Below are 17,663 nucleotides of genomic sequence, written 5' to 3' on the forward strand. Positions count from 1 at the left end.
AGAGGACGGGGAGAACTGTGGAACAGAGACAAGAGAATATTTCCATTTTGGGGAAATTAGCAGGCCAGTACCAGCACCTCGCAGTTCTGGGAGTGTGAGAGAAAGTACACGTCTGACAGAGCTGCGGGTGTGGTGGTGTTTTCTGGTGTGATCCAGGTCTCAGTTAGAGCAAGAAAGCTGAGGGACAGCAAGGAAGCGTAGCCTGAGATGAACTCAGCTTTCGGCACTGCCGACTGACAATTCCAAAGCCCCCCCCGCCACCACTCGCTCAACATGAGCTGAGCGAGTGGGATAGATGAGGTTAGTGGGGTCACGGCACCTGGAAGTGACCCAATGTCTACGTGACCACCGGGCAGAAGAACGGACAGAAATAGGATGCAAACACGTGGTAGACAAATAGAAATGCCGTAAGTACGTCTTTTAGAATTTCACTCTTACATTCCTGTTGTTCCCTTCATCTGACAGACACTCTGTCCGTACTATTGCAGCTCTAAGAAAGTGTAAATTTACTGTCAAAGTCAACTTCACCCCGTTAAACCACATTCCATTAGTTTAAAGCAGCTCTGTACAGAGTTCAGAGCACATCTATGATTGAAGGATAGCCTCCACACGGCTCTCAGAATCAGCTTTATTGGCCATGTGTGTTTACGCATACATGGAATTTGTCTCCGGTTTCCACTCCGCTCTCAATGTACAAACTATTTACAATAAAAATATATGTATAAAGAATCAAAAAGGGCAGCAAAAAAAGTAGAACGGATGTAGGTATAAATATTTAGCTGTAATACAAATATATATACACATATACATACATACATATACATATACATATATACATACATACCCACCAACCTATAGACAATGGCATGAGTTGTAAGTGGTGGTAATAGTGTAGTATAACCTATTTATTGTTCATGAGAGCGATGGCCAGTGGAAAGAAGCGTGGTCAACGTGGTGTTGCCAAAAAGTCGCCAGTTAACATGCATGACAAACTGAAACACCGGGATATCAAACGTTTGTGGCTCTAAACACCTCGAGGTGAAGTCACAGCTCCTCGGTCAACTCTCGTTGTTAATCGTTAAACTACAACTCACAGACTTGACCTCATAGTTATCAAGCTCTTCACTTCGTCCGTCTCCAGAGCGCTCCCACGGGACTGAACCTCTGTCTCTGCCGGTGAACGCGTACGAAGGAAATATTTAAAAAAGGTCGCGTGTTAAGTTAAGGGGAAGATTGCTAGTTTTAGCGATATGTGCACGCTGAGAAGCTAAACTGTCGACATTTTGAAAGGGACAGTGACGGAATGCCAACCTGGGATTGAACCACCCTGCTGACACTAGCTTGGCTATAACGTCATGTAATGTGAGCATTTAGGTAACAGCTACTACAGCACACGCACCAGGAGCAGAGACAGTCCTCAGAGATCACGTTTTGTATCTTGAATATATGAAAGGAGTTTCCCTTTGGTTTGGGCTGTCAATCGGCTTACAGCTGGAGAGGTGTATCATGTTGGGTGAATTACCCCCAATACAAATCTTTGTGTACATGTTTTGATTTAGCTGTGTATTCAAATCATCCAATTCTCTCTTGGAGGTTGTTGTTTTTAGGGTAATTCAATGCGCTTTTCACTTTCCTCAAACCAGTACAATTCCCAACCTCTGGGAATCGTGTCCGGGATATCTTTCACTTCGGATGATATGGATGTTTTGCAGACAGATATTTCTTTTTGGGTGCGCAGCCGGTGTGTGTGTGTGTGTAGGTGTGTGTGTGTGTGTGTGTGTGTGTGTGTGTGTGTATGTGTATGCGTGTGAAACATACTTCCCTTCAGTGTGGCAGGTTGGCCTCCTCCCCATTAACTAGCCCATTGCAGGTCTAGAGGACTGCTGATTAGGGGTCCTGGCAGCGAGGGGATTATCATGCTGGGTCAGACTGTACCCTGCTGGTGTCCGCCGAGGAATGCAGGCGAATCAACCAGCCAGCCCATCAGTTAGCCGCTCACGCACTGAGTCAGTCAACCGCCAGCGAGGCCCTCAGCCTGTCCTCACATGAGATTAGCTTGGCTGTTTGGCACGTTCCTCTCTACTCACTGAACGTTCCTCTCTACTCACCGCACGTTCCTCTCTACTCACCGCACGTTCCCCTCTACTCACCGCACGTTCCTCTCTACTCACCGCACGTTCCTCTCTACTCACCGCACGTTCCCCTCTACTCACTGCCCATCTCTCTCTCTCTAATCTCTCTCTCCCTGACCTGTTTTGTCCATATTTCAGCGACGCGGCCCATTCTGTTTCGGCAATTACAGTTAATAGACCTGGGAAAGGAGTTTGGTATTTTCATACGGGGGAGAGAGGTCAGATGTGTTGGGCGCCGAGTTACAGCCGTAAATCGAATTACAGTAACTTAAAACATTTGGAGTTGGAAACTACAAAAGCTGAGAAGCAGACGAAAGAAGAAACTCAGGCATGGAAGTGCTGAACTACACAGTGAAACGCTCTCTCTCACACACACACACACGACCTATACTGTTAATGCCTGAACCATATGAGCTGAATGCACATGTGTACAGGGGCAAAAAATATCAATCGTAGCAATGCGCATATGGTATTTAAAAAAACTCCAAAATCAGGGGAAAGTTTGTGTACTGTATTGCTGCAGCTGCAAACGAGGTCGAGTGAACCGAGACAGTAAGTTGTGAACAGAAAACCAAAAATATTAGCAAATAGACACGAGAAGTGTTAATTATCTCCTCCAGGCGTCAGTACAAGATGAGTGTGTGTGTGTGCGTGCGTGTGCGTGCCCACAGCTCATCGCTCATACTGCTGAACCCACCAGCCTAATAAATTATAAAAAAAACTCTTAGATGCTTGTTTAAAAAAGGAGATGCACTTTTGACTTCTGGTGACTAGCAGTTCTCTTGAATGGCGATGTTGAATACACTTATTGTCGCTTTGGATAAAAGCTTCTGCTAAATGACTGTAATGTAATGTCAAGTTAGACTCTATTCCAGGTTATTGCACTTTTAGCCTCATTTCCAATTACACTGTTAGGTGGTTTGTTAGGTGTCCTATGTAGCATAACACCCTCAGACCACACTTATGTAGTTCCCGCTCCATTGGCTTTCCCATTAACAGTCCACACGGGGGATATAACCTCAAGCACTCACTCGCACTACAGTATGTTCTTGTGCGGAAATGTGCTGAACCCTCAAATGTCGAGCATACATGTAGCATTTCCAAACAGGCCAATCCACCACTGCAGTATGTTTGTTGCCAAGTCTGGTATAACTATGTTCACATTAAAAACATTCTTCTCTGATGCTTTTCCTCATCAGAACTAAGGTGAGTCTGGACAAGTCAAATAATTAGACGATTTGCTATTGTTCTCCAACATCTGGCAAAGGCATTGTTATCCACAAACAAAGGTACTCACAATGAGATGAACAAAAACACATTGAGCACAGTATTCCCTGCCTGGGCTGAATTAGTAAGTATGAAGGACCAGGACAATATACCAGGCTGCTGTAATAAAGCCCTCTAAGGAGAGTGAATCACAAGCTAATTGCAGTAAAGGAGTGACTTCATTATCAAATACCAGATGTTTAAATGAACATATTCAAGTGTGGTTGAAGAAAATACTCCTCATAGAAGAGTAAATATACCCTCAAAGGAGAAGCCCTCTTAGTCACTGTGCGCCAAAGATGGCGCACAGTGCTACCTTGTTATAGCATGTTCCTAACGTGTGGGACTAGAGAGGGTTATCAGGAATGAGCCCAAGGCTAAAGTCTCTAAATCATCACAGTGAAATGGTCTTTTACAAAGTTTCTCTGAAGAGAAATGGATGGTCATGATTCTTGAACAGAGGGGACTGGTTTAAATCAGAGACGCTGCTAGTACATGTGAGAATATTGTCATGTACCCCAAGATTACGACCAAAGGGACAATGCAGTGCCCCCATTTCTAAAAGTATTTCTATCATGGAGAACTTTAAAGCTGCACAAATCGATATTTTGATATTAACAAAGGATGAAATGACTGTGTGAAGTCAAAGGCTCTTATCGACAAACCCACAAAAAATTGTTACCAACTGTTTCTTTCCCAATACAGATACCTGAACTTGCATATGACACCAACAACTGATCCAATCCCAGTGCGTTAACAAGTAAAACATATTTTTTCAAAGGAACAGTGTCCTCCAAAATAAAAAAACTGATTTTTTCTCTGAGCTGTATATCATGACCCCGTTACTCAAGATAACCTACAAACCTTGTTGTCTTCTACCAAACTCCACCTGTCAACCGTATCACCGTGCAGAAGCATTCATCTACTCATGGACGAGAGGCTCTTGCCCGTGACAGTGTGAGACGTAAACATTAATGGCGTCCTCCTCAGCTATGTTGGAACGTTAGCTAGCTCGGTGGAGCTAGGTGATGCTCACTTTCTGCGTGGTGATACGGTCATCCACACTAAGCAACTCACAACAACACAATCTGGATTGACAAATGGCACTACAGGCGAGATAAAAAATAAATAATTTAGGGCTGAACTGTCCCTTAAACAGTTGTATACACTGTATGAATGTGATATGATTGCTATCATTGTTGTTTGGCTCAGGTTGAACATGAACAAATGCATGCAGAGAAAGAATGCCATAAAAATGTCATAGAAATTCTTTCTGTGCAGTAGGAAGCTTGAAGCAGAAATCTCCCTGCAGCCTGCCGAAGCCTCGCATCCTTCTGTTTAAACCCTAACAAATTGCCGGGAACGTTGGGAACGCCAGGAATGCCGGGAACGCCGGGAACGTCATGGATTCAGCATTGGACCAAATCGATTCTGCCCCCCTAGCTGCGCGTTCTCGTCAGGAGAAGTCTCTACAGGCGAGCGCCAGCGTGAGATTCTGCAGCCAAAGAGCTGATCCCAGATCAGCTTGACCTCACAATCAGACAGCAGACTAGCGGGAAAGGGAAGCAGTACATGCGAAGCTTCACTACTCGCTGTACCAGACAGGCAGTGATGTATAGTAACGAAGTAGAAATACCTCGTTACTGTACTTAATTCGTTTTTTTGGGTATCTGTACTTTACTTTACTACTTATATTTCTGTTTACTTTTACTTTTACTTCACTACATTTTGCAAAGAAAACTGATACTTTTACTCCGGTACATTTCCCCTGAAACCTTCGTTACTCGCTACAAAATCAAATCTATCTTCAGAAACAAAATGAATCCTGAGAGCAGCGTCGGGGACTGTGTTGGAACACAGACTGCACGCAAGCAGGTTTGGTGAATCAGTGGTCCTAGCAGCAAGTTAAATCATTGGTTAATCACGTTAATGCACAATTGCAAACAAGTGCTCTCAAAGCCGCGGTGTTTTGATTCCCAGGATGCTACATGCTATAAGCTAGCGGGCGACTACATGAGTAGAATTCCACTCTACAATGATAGAAGCAGAAATGGAAGCACCTGCTACTCCCGCAACAAACGACGGTGGTGACGAAGACCAACACCCGTGGATCGCTCACGAGTTAGTGAGCTGAGGAAGTGTTGACAGGATTGACGGGAGCCGAGAGAGCGCAGCATTAGCGTTAGCATTAGCGTTAGCATTAGTGAAATCCTTCGCAGCTGTGTGCAAGCTGTCTATAACGCTGAACACACCTCTACCTGCCTCAGCGGCCTGTGAAAGGCTATTTAGCATCGCAGGACTAGTCTTCAGCCCAAGAAGAGCGAGACTGAATTCTCGCAATTTTGAAAACCAACTTCTTTTGAAGATGAACAGGACATGTTTCAGTTTCAAGTAATGACTGTGTTGCTGCTTTAGTATTGATCATGTTTTGATATTTGAGTCATGTTGTGGATGATCAGATGGAGTTATGATGGTAGCAGTCGCCGAATTGCAGATTCAGCTTGAGCAAAACCTTTGTCTATTGTGTTCAAATCAGCCCATAGGAGTTTACAAGGCAGGTGTCCTTTCTCTAAACACTGACCTGATGCATCAAGTGGATATGTTTTGCTGAACATAATATGATGCATTTGCCCTCTACATCCTCTAGTCCAGGGGTCTCAAACTCATCTTCACTCCGGGCCACATCAGCATCACGGTCGGCCTCAAAGGGCCGGTTGTAAATGTAAGACTGTGTAAATGTAACTACTCCTAACATATTGGTAAATAACTGTCTCTGCATTGTTGTTTATTCAAGTGTAAAAATATTGTACATGCAGTTATATTAATGTAAACATATATTTCAGCACATTTCTGTTATTATAACTTAAATCCTTTTAATTTAGGGTTAAGAAACCCACATTATTCTATCAAAGATCAAACTGTTAAAGAAAATAGCAAAGACAAATATCAAACAAGTTATTACAATAACTTTGTTCAATGCTAAAAATCCTTTCAAGGGTGCGTTTGCACAATCCGACATGAAGTATTTCATGTGTTTTAAAGCCACGTTTAAAGTAGTCTTCAATGTACTCACAATACATTTCCATTTCAAATGTACAGTAACCAGCCAAAGAGCTGCTATGATTAATGTCATCATTATGACTTTAATCTCATCATTATGACTTTCTATCATAGTTATGACTTTCTATCTCATAACTTCGACTTTCTATCTCATAATTTCGACTATGGGGATATTTTTATTATCAAGTCTAACTTTAAAAAACAAAACAAAAAAAAAACGATTTTTTACTTCTTTTTTTTTTGTGCAGGCGGATTCGCGGGCCACATAAAATGACGTGGCGGGCCGGATACGGCCCGCGGGCCGGGAGTTTGAGACCCCTGCTCTAGTCTGAATGAGCATACTTATAAACGCACTGTTACAACTCCTTCATTGTGTCATATTGCTTGTCGGAGAATTATGATGATAAGTTCATAGTAGATGCAAAAGTATACTTATGTACAATATATTATGTTGAACATTGTTGCTCCTGGATGGATCACAGCCAACCCAATTATGTTCAACACAGCTCCATGTCCTTGGTCATGGTGCCACAGCACTTAAAAGAATAAACTTCATAATTCTCAACATTCTGACCCTTTGCTTTTTTATTAACAGCATTTACTTGTACTTTTACTTTCAATGAACAGGTTGTGATGTTCATTTAATATCAGAAAATTACTTTTGTACTTCAGTACTTTTGTACTGAAGTACAATAAATATCAGATACTTTAAGACTTTTACTCAAGTAGTATTCAAATAGGTGACTTTTTACTTTTACTGGAGTAGTTTTCCAGTAAGGTATCTTTACTTTTACTCAAGTATGGCTTTTGAGTACTTTATACATCACTGCAGACAGGTTTGGCTAGCTGGATGACGTCATGCTAATAAGTAATAACGTATTTAGCTTTTTAAAACAACGGGGACGGATCCAGCACGGACAGTAACGGGAGTGAGGGATGAGGAGGTAAGGAAACATGAGAACACCAGGGTAGGGAGTGAGGGATGAGGAGGTAAGGAAACATGAGAACACCAGGACACACATGAGAACTCTGTCAAGCTACATATTAGACAAAGTGAACATCTTTTCTTCTACATAGCTGTCCTCAGTCTCATCTGCTTAACTTGGTCATGGAGGCATCAACATGTAATCGAGATGTTAAATTAACAGTGAAAACTCATCATAGCTTAATTTAACATCAGTATTCATAATTACACTTCATGTTTACTTCTCCTGATCTTTACCTCCTATAACAAGGTCCATAGGGGCATCTCAATAAATGAACATGTTATATTATATATATATATATATACATCTATCTATCTATATATATATATATATATATATATATATATATATATATATGTATGTGTGTGTTTTATATTATACTGAATATTATTATATGATATATATTATACTGAATTTATATGTATTATACTGAATTCCCTGTGAGGGTGACAAAAATAAGATGTCCTGATGTGTTTATCAAAGTGTTATTTACTGCTTTTTTTCGTGTTGGAATGAATGTTAAATCTTTAACTGCAAAGTAGTAATGCGTGTTTGCTACCTTCATTTGTTTGCATTAAATCATACTGGGATGTTTCCTGAAATTGATAGGATGGCCCGACAAATCTTCCACCAGCCGCCACTGGGTACACATCTTGTCATAGGGGTCATTTTTGACCTGGTAGTTATAAAATCATTTTCATACCACAGAAACCATAAAAAACACACCACAACAACACACACGCACACACACACACACACACACACAAGAAATTGAGATTTCTCGCGAATATGCAGCATCTCCCCTCCACGACCCCACACCTGGCTGAAGTTCACAGACAAAACACGAACAAGATCAGAGAGAATAAACATTTCCTGAAAGCATTGTTTACTAATGGGGAATGCAGTCAGAGGCTATAGAGGTGCTGCAGATGACAGGACCCCCAGACAACTGGAAAAGGATGGATGAGATTGGCCTGCGTGCCTACGTCGGCCTGCTAATCTTAGCAGGTGTGTATAGGTCCCGAGGCGAGGCTGCATCTAGTCTTTGGGATGCAGAGAGTGGAAGGGCGATTTTCCGTGCAATGATGTCACTGAAAGTCTTTCATATTTTCTCAAAAACGATACGATTTGATAATCGTGAGTCAAGACCTGCAAGGCGTGTGACAGACTTGCAGAATAAGGGAGGTCTGAGAGAAGTGGATTCCAGATTAAACAGTCTTTCTGCACTGTGAAGAGGAAAAACTTAGATATTCACAAAGTTTGTGATGAATGACAAACAAATGGCGTTGGCGTTCCCAACGTTTGGCATTCCCAACGGTCGGCGTTCGGAACGTTCGGAACGTTCAGAACGGCGAATGTTCGCAATTATTTAGTGTATTTTCAAAGTACGATCGTCACTGTACAATCGTCACAAAAGTACATTTGTTTTTGTCAAAATGCGTCGGTGGTGTATGGGCAAAGCCTCGCGAAAAAGTATTGATAAAAAGGTTTGGAAGTGTTCGAAGATACGCCCCAGGAAACCAGTTGTTTCAGTTCAGCCTAAACCAAAACGTTTCCTGGACACTGATGAGGTATGACTTGATAAATAAATGACTGAATGTCTTTCAAGCTGTTAGGCGCAAATAGCAGAGTGCGTAGCGTGTCTGCCTAATGCCGTGTTCACACCGGTCGCGTTGATTTTTTGACTCGCGTCGAGATTACATACAAAGTCTATGCACAGACGCGATGAGACTGGCGCGCCGCGATTTTGCGATGGCGCGGCGCGTTGGACGCGTTATTGCAGTGCGGTGGACGCGGTGGACGCGTTGGACGCCGCAAAATCGCTAACGCGCGAGTTGAAATTTTTCAACTTCAGCGACATAATCGCGTGACGCTGTGGCGCGATGGCCTATCAGCGTTTCGTCTTTTTCGTCTAGTTTGTCTAGTCTGCCGCTGTGTTCGTCATGCCCGACGGACTTATATCGCAAAACACAACAATACAGCCGTGAGTTTCTTCTTGGAAAAAGTACAACTTTCTTCAACTTGGAAGCCAAACTCTCCGTGGATCTTAGCAGCCTGGGACTTCTCTGCTCCCCCCATTGTGTCAACCCCCACCCGGTAAGGAGACAGCGCAAGCGGTGCGAGAGGAAGCAAAAGCGGGGAAAGCGTGGAGGTATCCGGGCTAGGCTAACGGCTAGCCCACACAAGCCGGCAATTCCAACATTACTCATGGCAAATGTCCGTTCACTGGACAACAAGATGGACAATATACGGCTACTCAGAACCAAGCGTGAGGTGAGGGACTGCTGTGTTTACGTGTTCACGGAAACATGGCTCCACCACAACATCCCGGACTCCGCTATTCAACTGGACAAGCTAACATGCTACCGAGCAGACAGAGACATAGTTAGCGTGGGAAAGTCCCGCGGCGGCGGTGTGTGTGTTTACATCAGTGATGCTTGGTGTCGAGACGCTATTGTTGTTAACCAACACTGTTCCCCGCTGGTGGAGTTTATGGTTTTAAAGTGCCGTCCTTTTTACCTGCCGAGGGAGTTTTCAGCCATTCTACTGGTGGCTGTTTATATACCTCCGAGCCCCAACAACAAGGACAGAGAGGAGGCACTCAGTGAACTTTACAGAGCCATCAGTGAGCAACAGACAGCACACCCAGACGGCATTCTCATCGTTGCTGGAGACTTCAACCATGCTAACCTAAAAACTGTTCTGCCTAAAATATACCAGCATGTTGATTTTCCAACCAGGGAAAACAACAAATTAGACCTAGTCTACACATCGATCAAGGGAGCGTACAAGGCGTCCCCCCTCCCCCACATTGGCCTCTCCGACCACCTCACTGTCTTGCTGAAACCGGCCTACAGAGCAAGGGTAAAGGTTACCAAACCGGTTTCAAAACAGGTACGGGTGTGGCCAGAGGACAGTACTGCTGCACTTCAGGACTGCTTTGGTACTACAGACTGGGACATGTTCAAGCAGGCAGCCACCTACAACCATCACATTAACATTCAAGAATACACAGAGACAGTCACAGGTTACATCACCAAGTGCATTGATGATGTAACTACCACCAGAGCCATCACCATCCGAGCCAACCAGAAGCCATGGCTGACAGGGGAGGTCCGCACACTGCTCAAGGCTCGCGACACCGCCTTCAGAGCTGGAGACCCAGCTGGGCTGGGAGCAGCCAGGGCTGACCTGTGCCGTGGCATCAGGAAAGCTAAACGACTGTACACCAGGAAAATCACAGGACATTTCAAAGACAGCAGGGACTCACGGAGCCTGTGGCAGGGCATTAGGACCATAACGGACTACAAACTACCGCCACAGACCTGTGACAGTCACACCTCCCTGCTTAACAACCTCAATGGCTTCTTTGCACGCTTCGAAGCACAGAACAACACACCTGCGCAGAAAACCACCCCCCCCACCGACGACCAGGCTCTGTGCCTGTCCCCAGCCAGTGTGAGGAGCACACTGCTGAGGATTAATACCCGCAAGGCTGCGGGACCTGACAACATTCCTGGTCGTGTGCTGAGGGACTGCGCAGAGGAGCTCACGGATGTCCTCACCGACATCTTTAACACCTCCCTGAGCCAGGCTGTTGTTCCCACGTGCTTCAAGGAAACCACCATCATTCCTGTGCCGAAGAAGTCATCTCCAGCCTGCTTCAACGACTACCGCCCCGTCGCATTGACTTCTACCATCATGAAGTGTTTCGAAAGGCTGGTCATGAAGCAGATCAAATCCACCCTTCCTCCCTCCCTGGACCCGTTTCAGTTTGCTTACCGAACTAAACGGTCCACAGAGGATGCAATCTCCTCCGCTCTACACCCAGCCCTCACACACCTGGACACTAAGAACTCCTACGTCAGAATGCTGTTCATAGATTTCAGCTCAGCATTCAATACAATCATCCCCCAGCAGCTTGTGTGTAAACTTACAGACCTGGGCCTCAGCCCCTCTCTCTGCAACTGGTTGTTGGACTTCCTCACAGAGAGACCACAAGCTGTTCGGGTCAACAACAACACTTCGAACACACTAACACTGAGTACGGGGGCCCCCCAAGGTTGTGTGCTCAGCCCCCTTCTCTTCACCCTGCTGACCCATGACTGTAAACCCAACTACAGCTCCAACCACATCGTGAAGTTCGCTGACGACACTACCGTGGTAGGTCTCATCAGCCACAACGATGAGACTAACTACAGGAAGGAAGTGAACCAGCTGGTCCGTTGGTGCCAAAATAACAATCTCTTCCTCAATGTGGGGAAAACAAAGGAGATTGTTGTTGACTTCAGGAGAACCCACTCCCAACCCCCCCTCCCTCTGACCATCAATGGTGCTGCTGTGGAACAGGTGAGCAGCACCAAATTCCTGGGTGTGACAATCACAGATGACCTCACCTGGAACAGCAACACCACTGCACTGGCAAAGAAGGCCCAGCAACGCCTGTACTTCATCAGGAAGCTCAAGCGAGCAGGACCCCCCCCCCCCATCATGCTCTCATTCTACCGAGGCGCCACTGAGAGCATCCTCAGCAGCTGCATCACGCTGTGGTTCGGAAGCTGCACCGCCTCCAACCGCAAGAGCCTGCAGCGCATTGTGAACTCTGCCCAGAGGATCATCGGAGTCTCACTCCCTACACTACAGGACATTTACAACACCCGCCTCACCCGCAAAGCACTCGGCATTGCGGGTGACCCCACCCACCCCTCCAACAGCCTCTTCAGCCTCCTGCCTTCAGGGAGAAGGTTCCGCAGTCTCCGTTCGAGCTCTACCCGGCTGAGGAACAGCTTCTTCCACCAGGCGGTCAGGATGCTGAACTCTCTCCCTCCCTCTCTCCTCTCGCTCCCCCTCTCTCCCCCCCTGCCATCTCTCCCCTGACCTCTCTACCCTCCCCCTCACCCACCTTTCCCCACTGCCTCAAATGGAACATACCAGGACATCTACTCCCCCTCACACCCCTTCCCTCATCCAGCACCAGTCACTTTTTCTATTTATTTATTTTAATTTTTTATTCTCTGCTGCTACGAACAAATACCCCCCTCACACACCCTTCCCTCATCCAGCACCAGTCACTTTTTATTCTCTGCTGCTACTTGTTAATCCTTTATCTAGGCCCTTATGTTCTTAACTTTATTCTATTTTATTCTATTATATGTTATATGTTCATGTCTATATTACACTGTGGGACTGCGAGAAACGGCATTTCGAATTTTCTGTATGCATAACACATGTGGAAACTTTGACAATAAAGTGAACTTTGAACTTTGAACTTTGAGTTGCTCCCCCTGTCATCACTGGCTTCCTGCCGGTGTTGAATCAGGAAATAAATCCTGTAGCCGTCTGTGTTCACCCAGAGCTCTACGATACCTCATATCAACAGAGACCGGACCAAACTATGTGTATACATGTGTGTGTGTAAACCATACGGTACAAACAATGAATAGACGCTGCTGTATTTACGTCTACGTGACGTTATTGAGTGCTGGTGGAGCTGCTACGATGTTAGCATAGCCTAGCACCGATCCATCAGAGCTCCATTGAGAAGACAAGTAACCTACAAATCGGCATCATTACGTAGTTATTTCGGAGTCCCTTTTTGTCGGAGAAGACAAGTACAAATCGGCATAATTACGTAGTTATTTCGGAGTCCCTTTTTGTCGGTTTATTGCCGTTGAATCACAGCCAAATCAGTTTATTTTGTGTTCCTACAGCTGTAGTAAACAGCGACCGGTGGCTTGCTAGACACAGTGAATACAGCTCGATACAATCCACGGAGCTCCTCTGAACAATATTATGAACCAGACATGACGGCGTTTGGCATTCCGATGTTTGAGGGACTTCCACAACACGTACAAAGCAGCAATTGTCCTTATTCCTTTCACGGTTGACAGCGGAAATAAATGGCGGCCAGATGGAGGCTTCCAGGACGATAAACCACGCCCCCTCTCCGGCGCTACGAGATTTTGCGGCGTCTGGTGTGAACACGACCGGCGGCGCGTTGGACGCGATTGTGCAGTGCGTTGGACGCTTTTTTGCAGTGCGTCAAAAAATCAACGCGACCGGTGTGAACGCAGCATAAGGGAGTTTTACTATTTAGCTGGACAGAGTTCGAATCCAGGTTGTTGCGATCTTTCCATAAATGTATTTTCTTCCATGTATTTCTTCATACGTGGCTGTGATGCAGTGCTCACTCATACAATCATAATCCCTGCAATTGATATGAGATGTGTCTTTTAGATCTCCAGCAATATGTTTGTGAAAGTGTGACGAATCAGGCGACAGAGGCAGAAAACCGCTGCAGCTGTTAAGCGAACACAACACATGCACGGAAGGGAAACCAGTAGGTCCAGAAACCAGTAGGGACGTAACACCTGCTGACGTGAAGCACATTTCACATTGTCACCAAATCGTGGAATAACAATTTCCGTGTCTGTCATGAAATGTCAGTGGACCTAAAAATACTTTTTCCACCAGGTAATCAATGACGTTCCTGCTGTTGTTGATGTGCACTGAATTCGACTCTATTACATTTGTATCTGTGCTCCGTGCCTCAGAGGGAAATCCACTGTTGTTCCACTTTAACAACTTATGCTCGCACATCGCTGAAGCTGTTACCCCCTTGAGTCTGGAAACCTGTGGTGGCATTTGTCACTTTTGACGTGTATTGTAAACCAACCACAGGAAGTGACCTGAGTACAGGAAGATACATTTTCTGACTTGCCCCATAAAGAAGACATTGACAGATTGCAGAAAAGTTGATCAGCATTGAGTTAAGTGTGTTTCACATGCTATTTAATGGCACATCATCTATTTCACAGCGTTATTCATGTGATGATTAAAATAGAATATCAATCGGGTAAAATGAAGTTGTATCTGTCTTGAGAAAGAGGCATGACCGGTCCTACTCCTTTGTTCAGCTTAACCTGAAACTCACTTTTCAGCATTAATTAATTAATGCTTTAACATGGGAAAAAATACCGTGATATACCGTGAAACCGCTAGACTCTTCCAATATACCATGATATGCATTTTTGGTCATACCGCCCAGCCCTAATTGACTGTGAAAGAAAATACACTTTTTAAGGGATTTAATATGGATTTAATAAGGAAATAGGACAGAAGCAAACAATCTGATATACAAAATATGGAAAACTTAACAACAAAATAGGATGGTTCTCGAAAATGTGTAGAGAAGAACTGTTCTCATCCTTTACTTTTCTTAAATGACCGGACTTGCTCAAAATCATACACAGGAATACAATAAAACAAGATGTTGTTATGGTGACATGAATAATACGATATCCAAATGTGTCACAATCATACTGTACATCAGTGCTTCCAGTTATATTTTTAAAGATAGAACCAAAAGCAGCCCTCATGAGTTGGTTTCCACGCACTGAACATCCAAGTCAACAAGTCCTGTGACAGTGTCCCATAGTTTATGGTTCTGTGTCGTAATACTCATGTATGGTGTCGGGTTTATGCCATAGACGGTGTTGTGTAAATAAAAAATATCTCAGACCGTCTTATTTCATCTTTTTCATATAACAGAGAATTTAACTTTTTGTCCGGCCAGTATAAGAAGCAGCAGTGAAGAAGGGGAATACGCCAAAAAAAGACTCACAACTTCTTCAAAATGGGTTTTGGGTGAGATTTTAAGTATAATACATCATTAACAAATATATCTAGATATATGTATGTGATGATTTGTTCAAAATCAAGGGATGAATTAAACATTTGGGATTAAAAAATTCTATTTATTTTTCTGTAAAAGTAAAGATCAATCAGAGATTTTGGAATTGAAATCAAATGCAAGTGGATCAAAACTTGCCAGCTAACAGATATGAAGAGAATAATGTCATCAACAACATGTACATTTCAGTTCAATTATCTCACAAAAAACATCAACAACAATTGTAGTTGACATGTCATTTCATGTGCCTCAATACGTGAGAGACAATATGAAATCATAGTGAAATATTATGTCCATCTGAGTATTTGGAAACAAGGATATTGACATAGAATGTATCTTCCCATGTTAATGCCCTAATAATAAAACCATGTAAAAACATAAACATTGTTTAGATGTCAGCAGACATTTTGACATTTGAGATTTTGACTTGACTTGTCCCATTTAGTCCAGGACCCACACTTGTGGTATTGTGGATATTTAACTGGGACTGTTCCATAGAATGGAGCCATTGTGTTATTGGTTACACCTGTGCTGTTCTGTACACTGTTGGCTACGTTAGCTGCTAACCGCCGGCTGCACATGGAAGAAGTTTGCCTTCTTGGCTTTCTGCTAGAAAGGGTTAATTTTTTACCGAAAACATGATCTTTTCCTAAACTTAACCAAGTAGGTTGGTTGCCTAAACCTGCTCAGCGTGGAGGCAATACCTCTGCTCTAAATATCGCATTGACAACTTGTAATTGCTTAGTATCTATTTCAGTATTTAACCATTGATTTTGCTGTACTTTACTTTGTCATGTGTGTTGATGTTCCATTTTAGATCATTTAAATTACATTCATATTGAAAGTGACATGCTAATTAGTGCCTTTTAAAACAGTTTGGAGAAAAAGACCTCCACAATATTATTGTATGTTATATTGAAGGTAACTTGCTAATGTTTGCTGAGAGTTCAGTAGATTTCAAATACCCTACATGTTTTATTCAAGCACATTTTGCACAGATGCATTCACCTCTACTTATGTACAGCTAAAGCAAAGTAACAGCTTGTTGGGAAAGATGAGAGGCTGCTCCATGCTGATGAGCATTGCTAACGGCTTGTACCGCTTCAGTGTCATGCACTGAATGACATCATGTTGTTGGAGCCATCTGAAGACATGCGGCCTGAGATGCAAATATCGGACGTCGTGCGTGACGAGCGAGCGGTGTAGATGTACTTTTTGCTAAAGCGCCACAAGTCCAACATGATTTGCTGGAAGTGGCTCCTGAACTTCACCCCGATAAAGGCATAGAGGACGGGATTGAGACAGCAGTGGAAGTACGCTATGCTCCTGGAGACGGCCAGCACTTGGAGTTTGATCTTCTCCGCCTCACAACTCCTCTCCTTGAAAAGAGACAGAGTGTGGTTCAGCAGAGTGACATTGTAGGGGAGGTGGCACACGAGGAAAACCACGACAACTGCCATAATCACGCGGACGGCCTTGTGCCGCTGGCTGCTCTTGGCTCTCAGCAAGGTGCACACGATGCTGGAGTAGCAGAACACCATCACCAGCAGAGGCAGCAGGAAGCCGATGGCCATTTGAAGGCTGGGAACCACCACCTTCATTAGCTTGGCGGTTTCTGTCGTGCTGAAAGACAGCTGACACATGACATTGGCGGTCTGAGCCCCCAGACTGTGCTCTTCAAAGCGCTCAGTGTAGAGGAGTGTGGGCAGAGTTAAAGCCACTGCGAACACCCAAATGGCTGAGCAGATAAGGCGGCTGTAGAGCAGAGTGCGTGAGCGTGCACCGAAGGATCTTCTGGCCTGGACTATAGCAACGTAGCGGTCACCACTAATGCACGCCAGCAGGAGCATGCCACTGTAGAGGTTGATACTGTAGGCTGACCTCAGTATCTTGCAGACCACAGAGCCCATTAACCAACTGTGCTGCTCGTTGTAGATGATAAATGGCAGGGCGACCACGAAGATCAGGTCCGCCACGGCTACATTGTAGAGATAGACGTCGGTCATCGTCTTGGTTCTCTTGTAGAATATGTAGGTGACGATCACCAGAACGTTGCCAATCAGGCCGAAGGCACAGATGATGGAGTGGATGTACGTTTGGGCGATGACTTCCACGGGGTTGGGGTCGAGGTTGCAGAGCCCATCATCATCTGAGAAATCTTCATCATATTCTGGAGTCGTCGTCGACATGTTTTGGATCTGGAGGAGAAAAGATGAGCATTTCCACCAAATGGACAATAGTTTGGGAATACAACAAAATGTCAAACAAAATTTGTTGTCACGTTTTAATAAGGCTTACTTTGGGAAGTGGTGGACTTCTACTAAGTATATTTCCTTAAGCAGTGTACTTAAGTACAGGGCTACTTTCACTTCATACCACTTTATACTCCACAGCATTTTACATATTGTACTCCACCACATTTATTTGAGTGCTATTGCTACTATTTAATGTACACATGAGGGTATTACATGCAATACTTACTATTTACTGTTAAATATAAATCGGCGATATATACATATATATACA

The 17,663-nt window shown here is 44.2% G+C and overlaps 1 protein-coding gene across 1 annotated transcript; it reads right to left on the bottom strand.

The window, feature by feature from the left end:
- Positions 1–16,246: 16,246 nt before the first annotated feature.
- ccr6b (chemokine (C-C motif) receptor 6b) lies at positions 16,247–17,326 on the bottom strand (the record flags this gene model as incomplete). The annotated part of the gene is made up of 1 exon (XM_079286091.1): positions 16,247–17,326. The coding sequence occupies one exon, from the start codon at positions 17,324–17,326 to the stop codon at positions 16,247–16,249; it is 1,080 nt and encodes a 359-aa protein (XP_079142217.1).
- Between the last annotated feature and the right edge of the window lie 337 nt (positions 17,327–17,663).

Source organism: Melanostigma gelatinosum (assembly GCF_949748355.1).
Source record: "Melanostigma gelatinosum genome assembly, chromosome: 16".
NCBI classification, from domain to species: Eukaryota; Metazoa; Chordata; class Actinopteri; order Perciformes; family Zoarcidae; genus Melanostigma; species Melanostigma gelatinosum.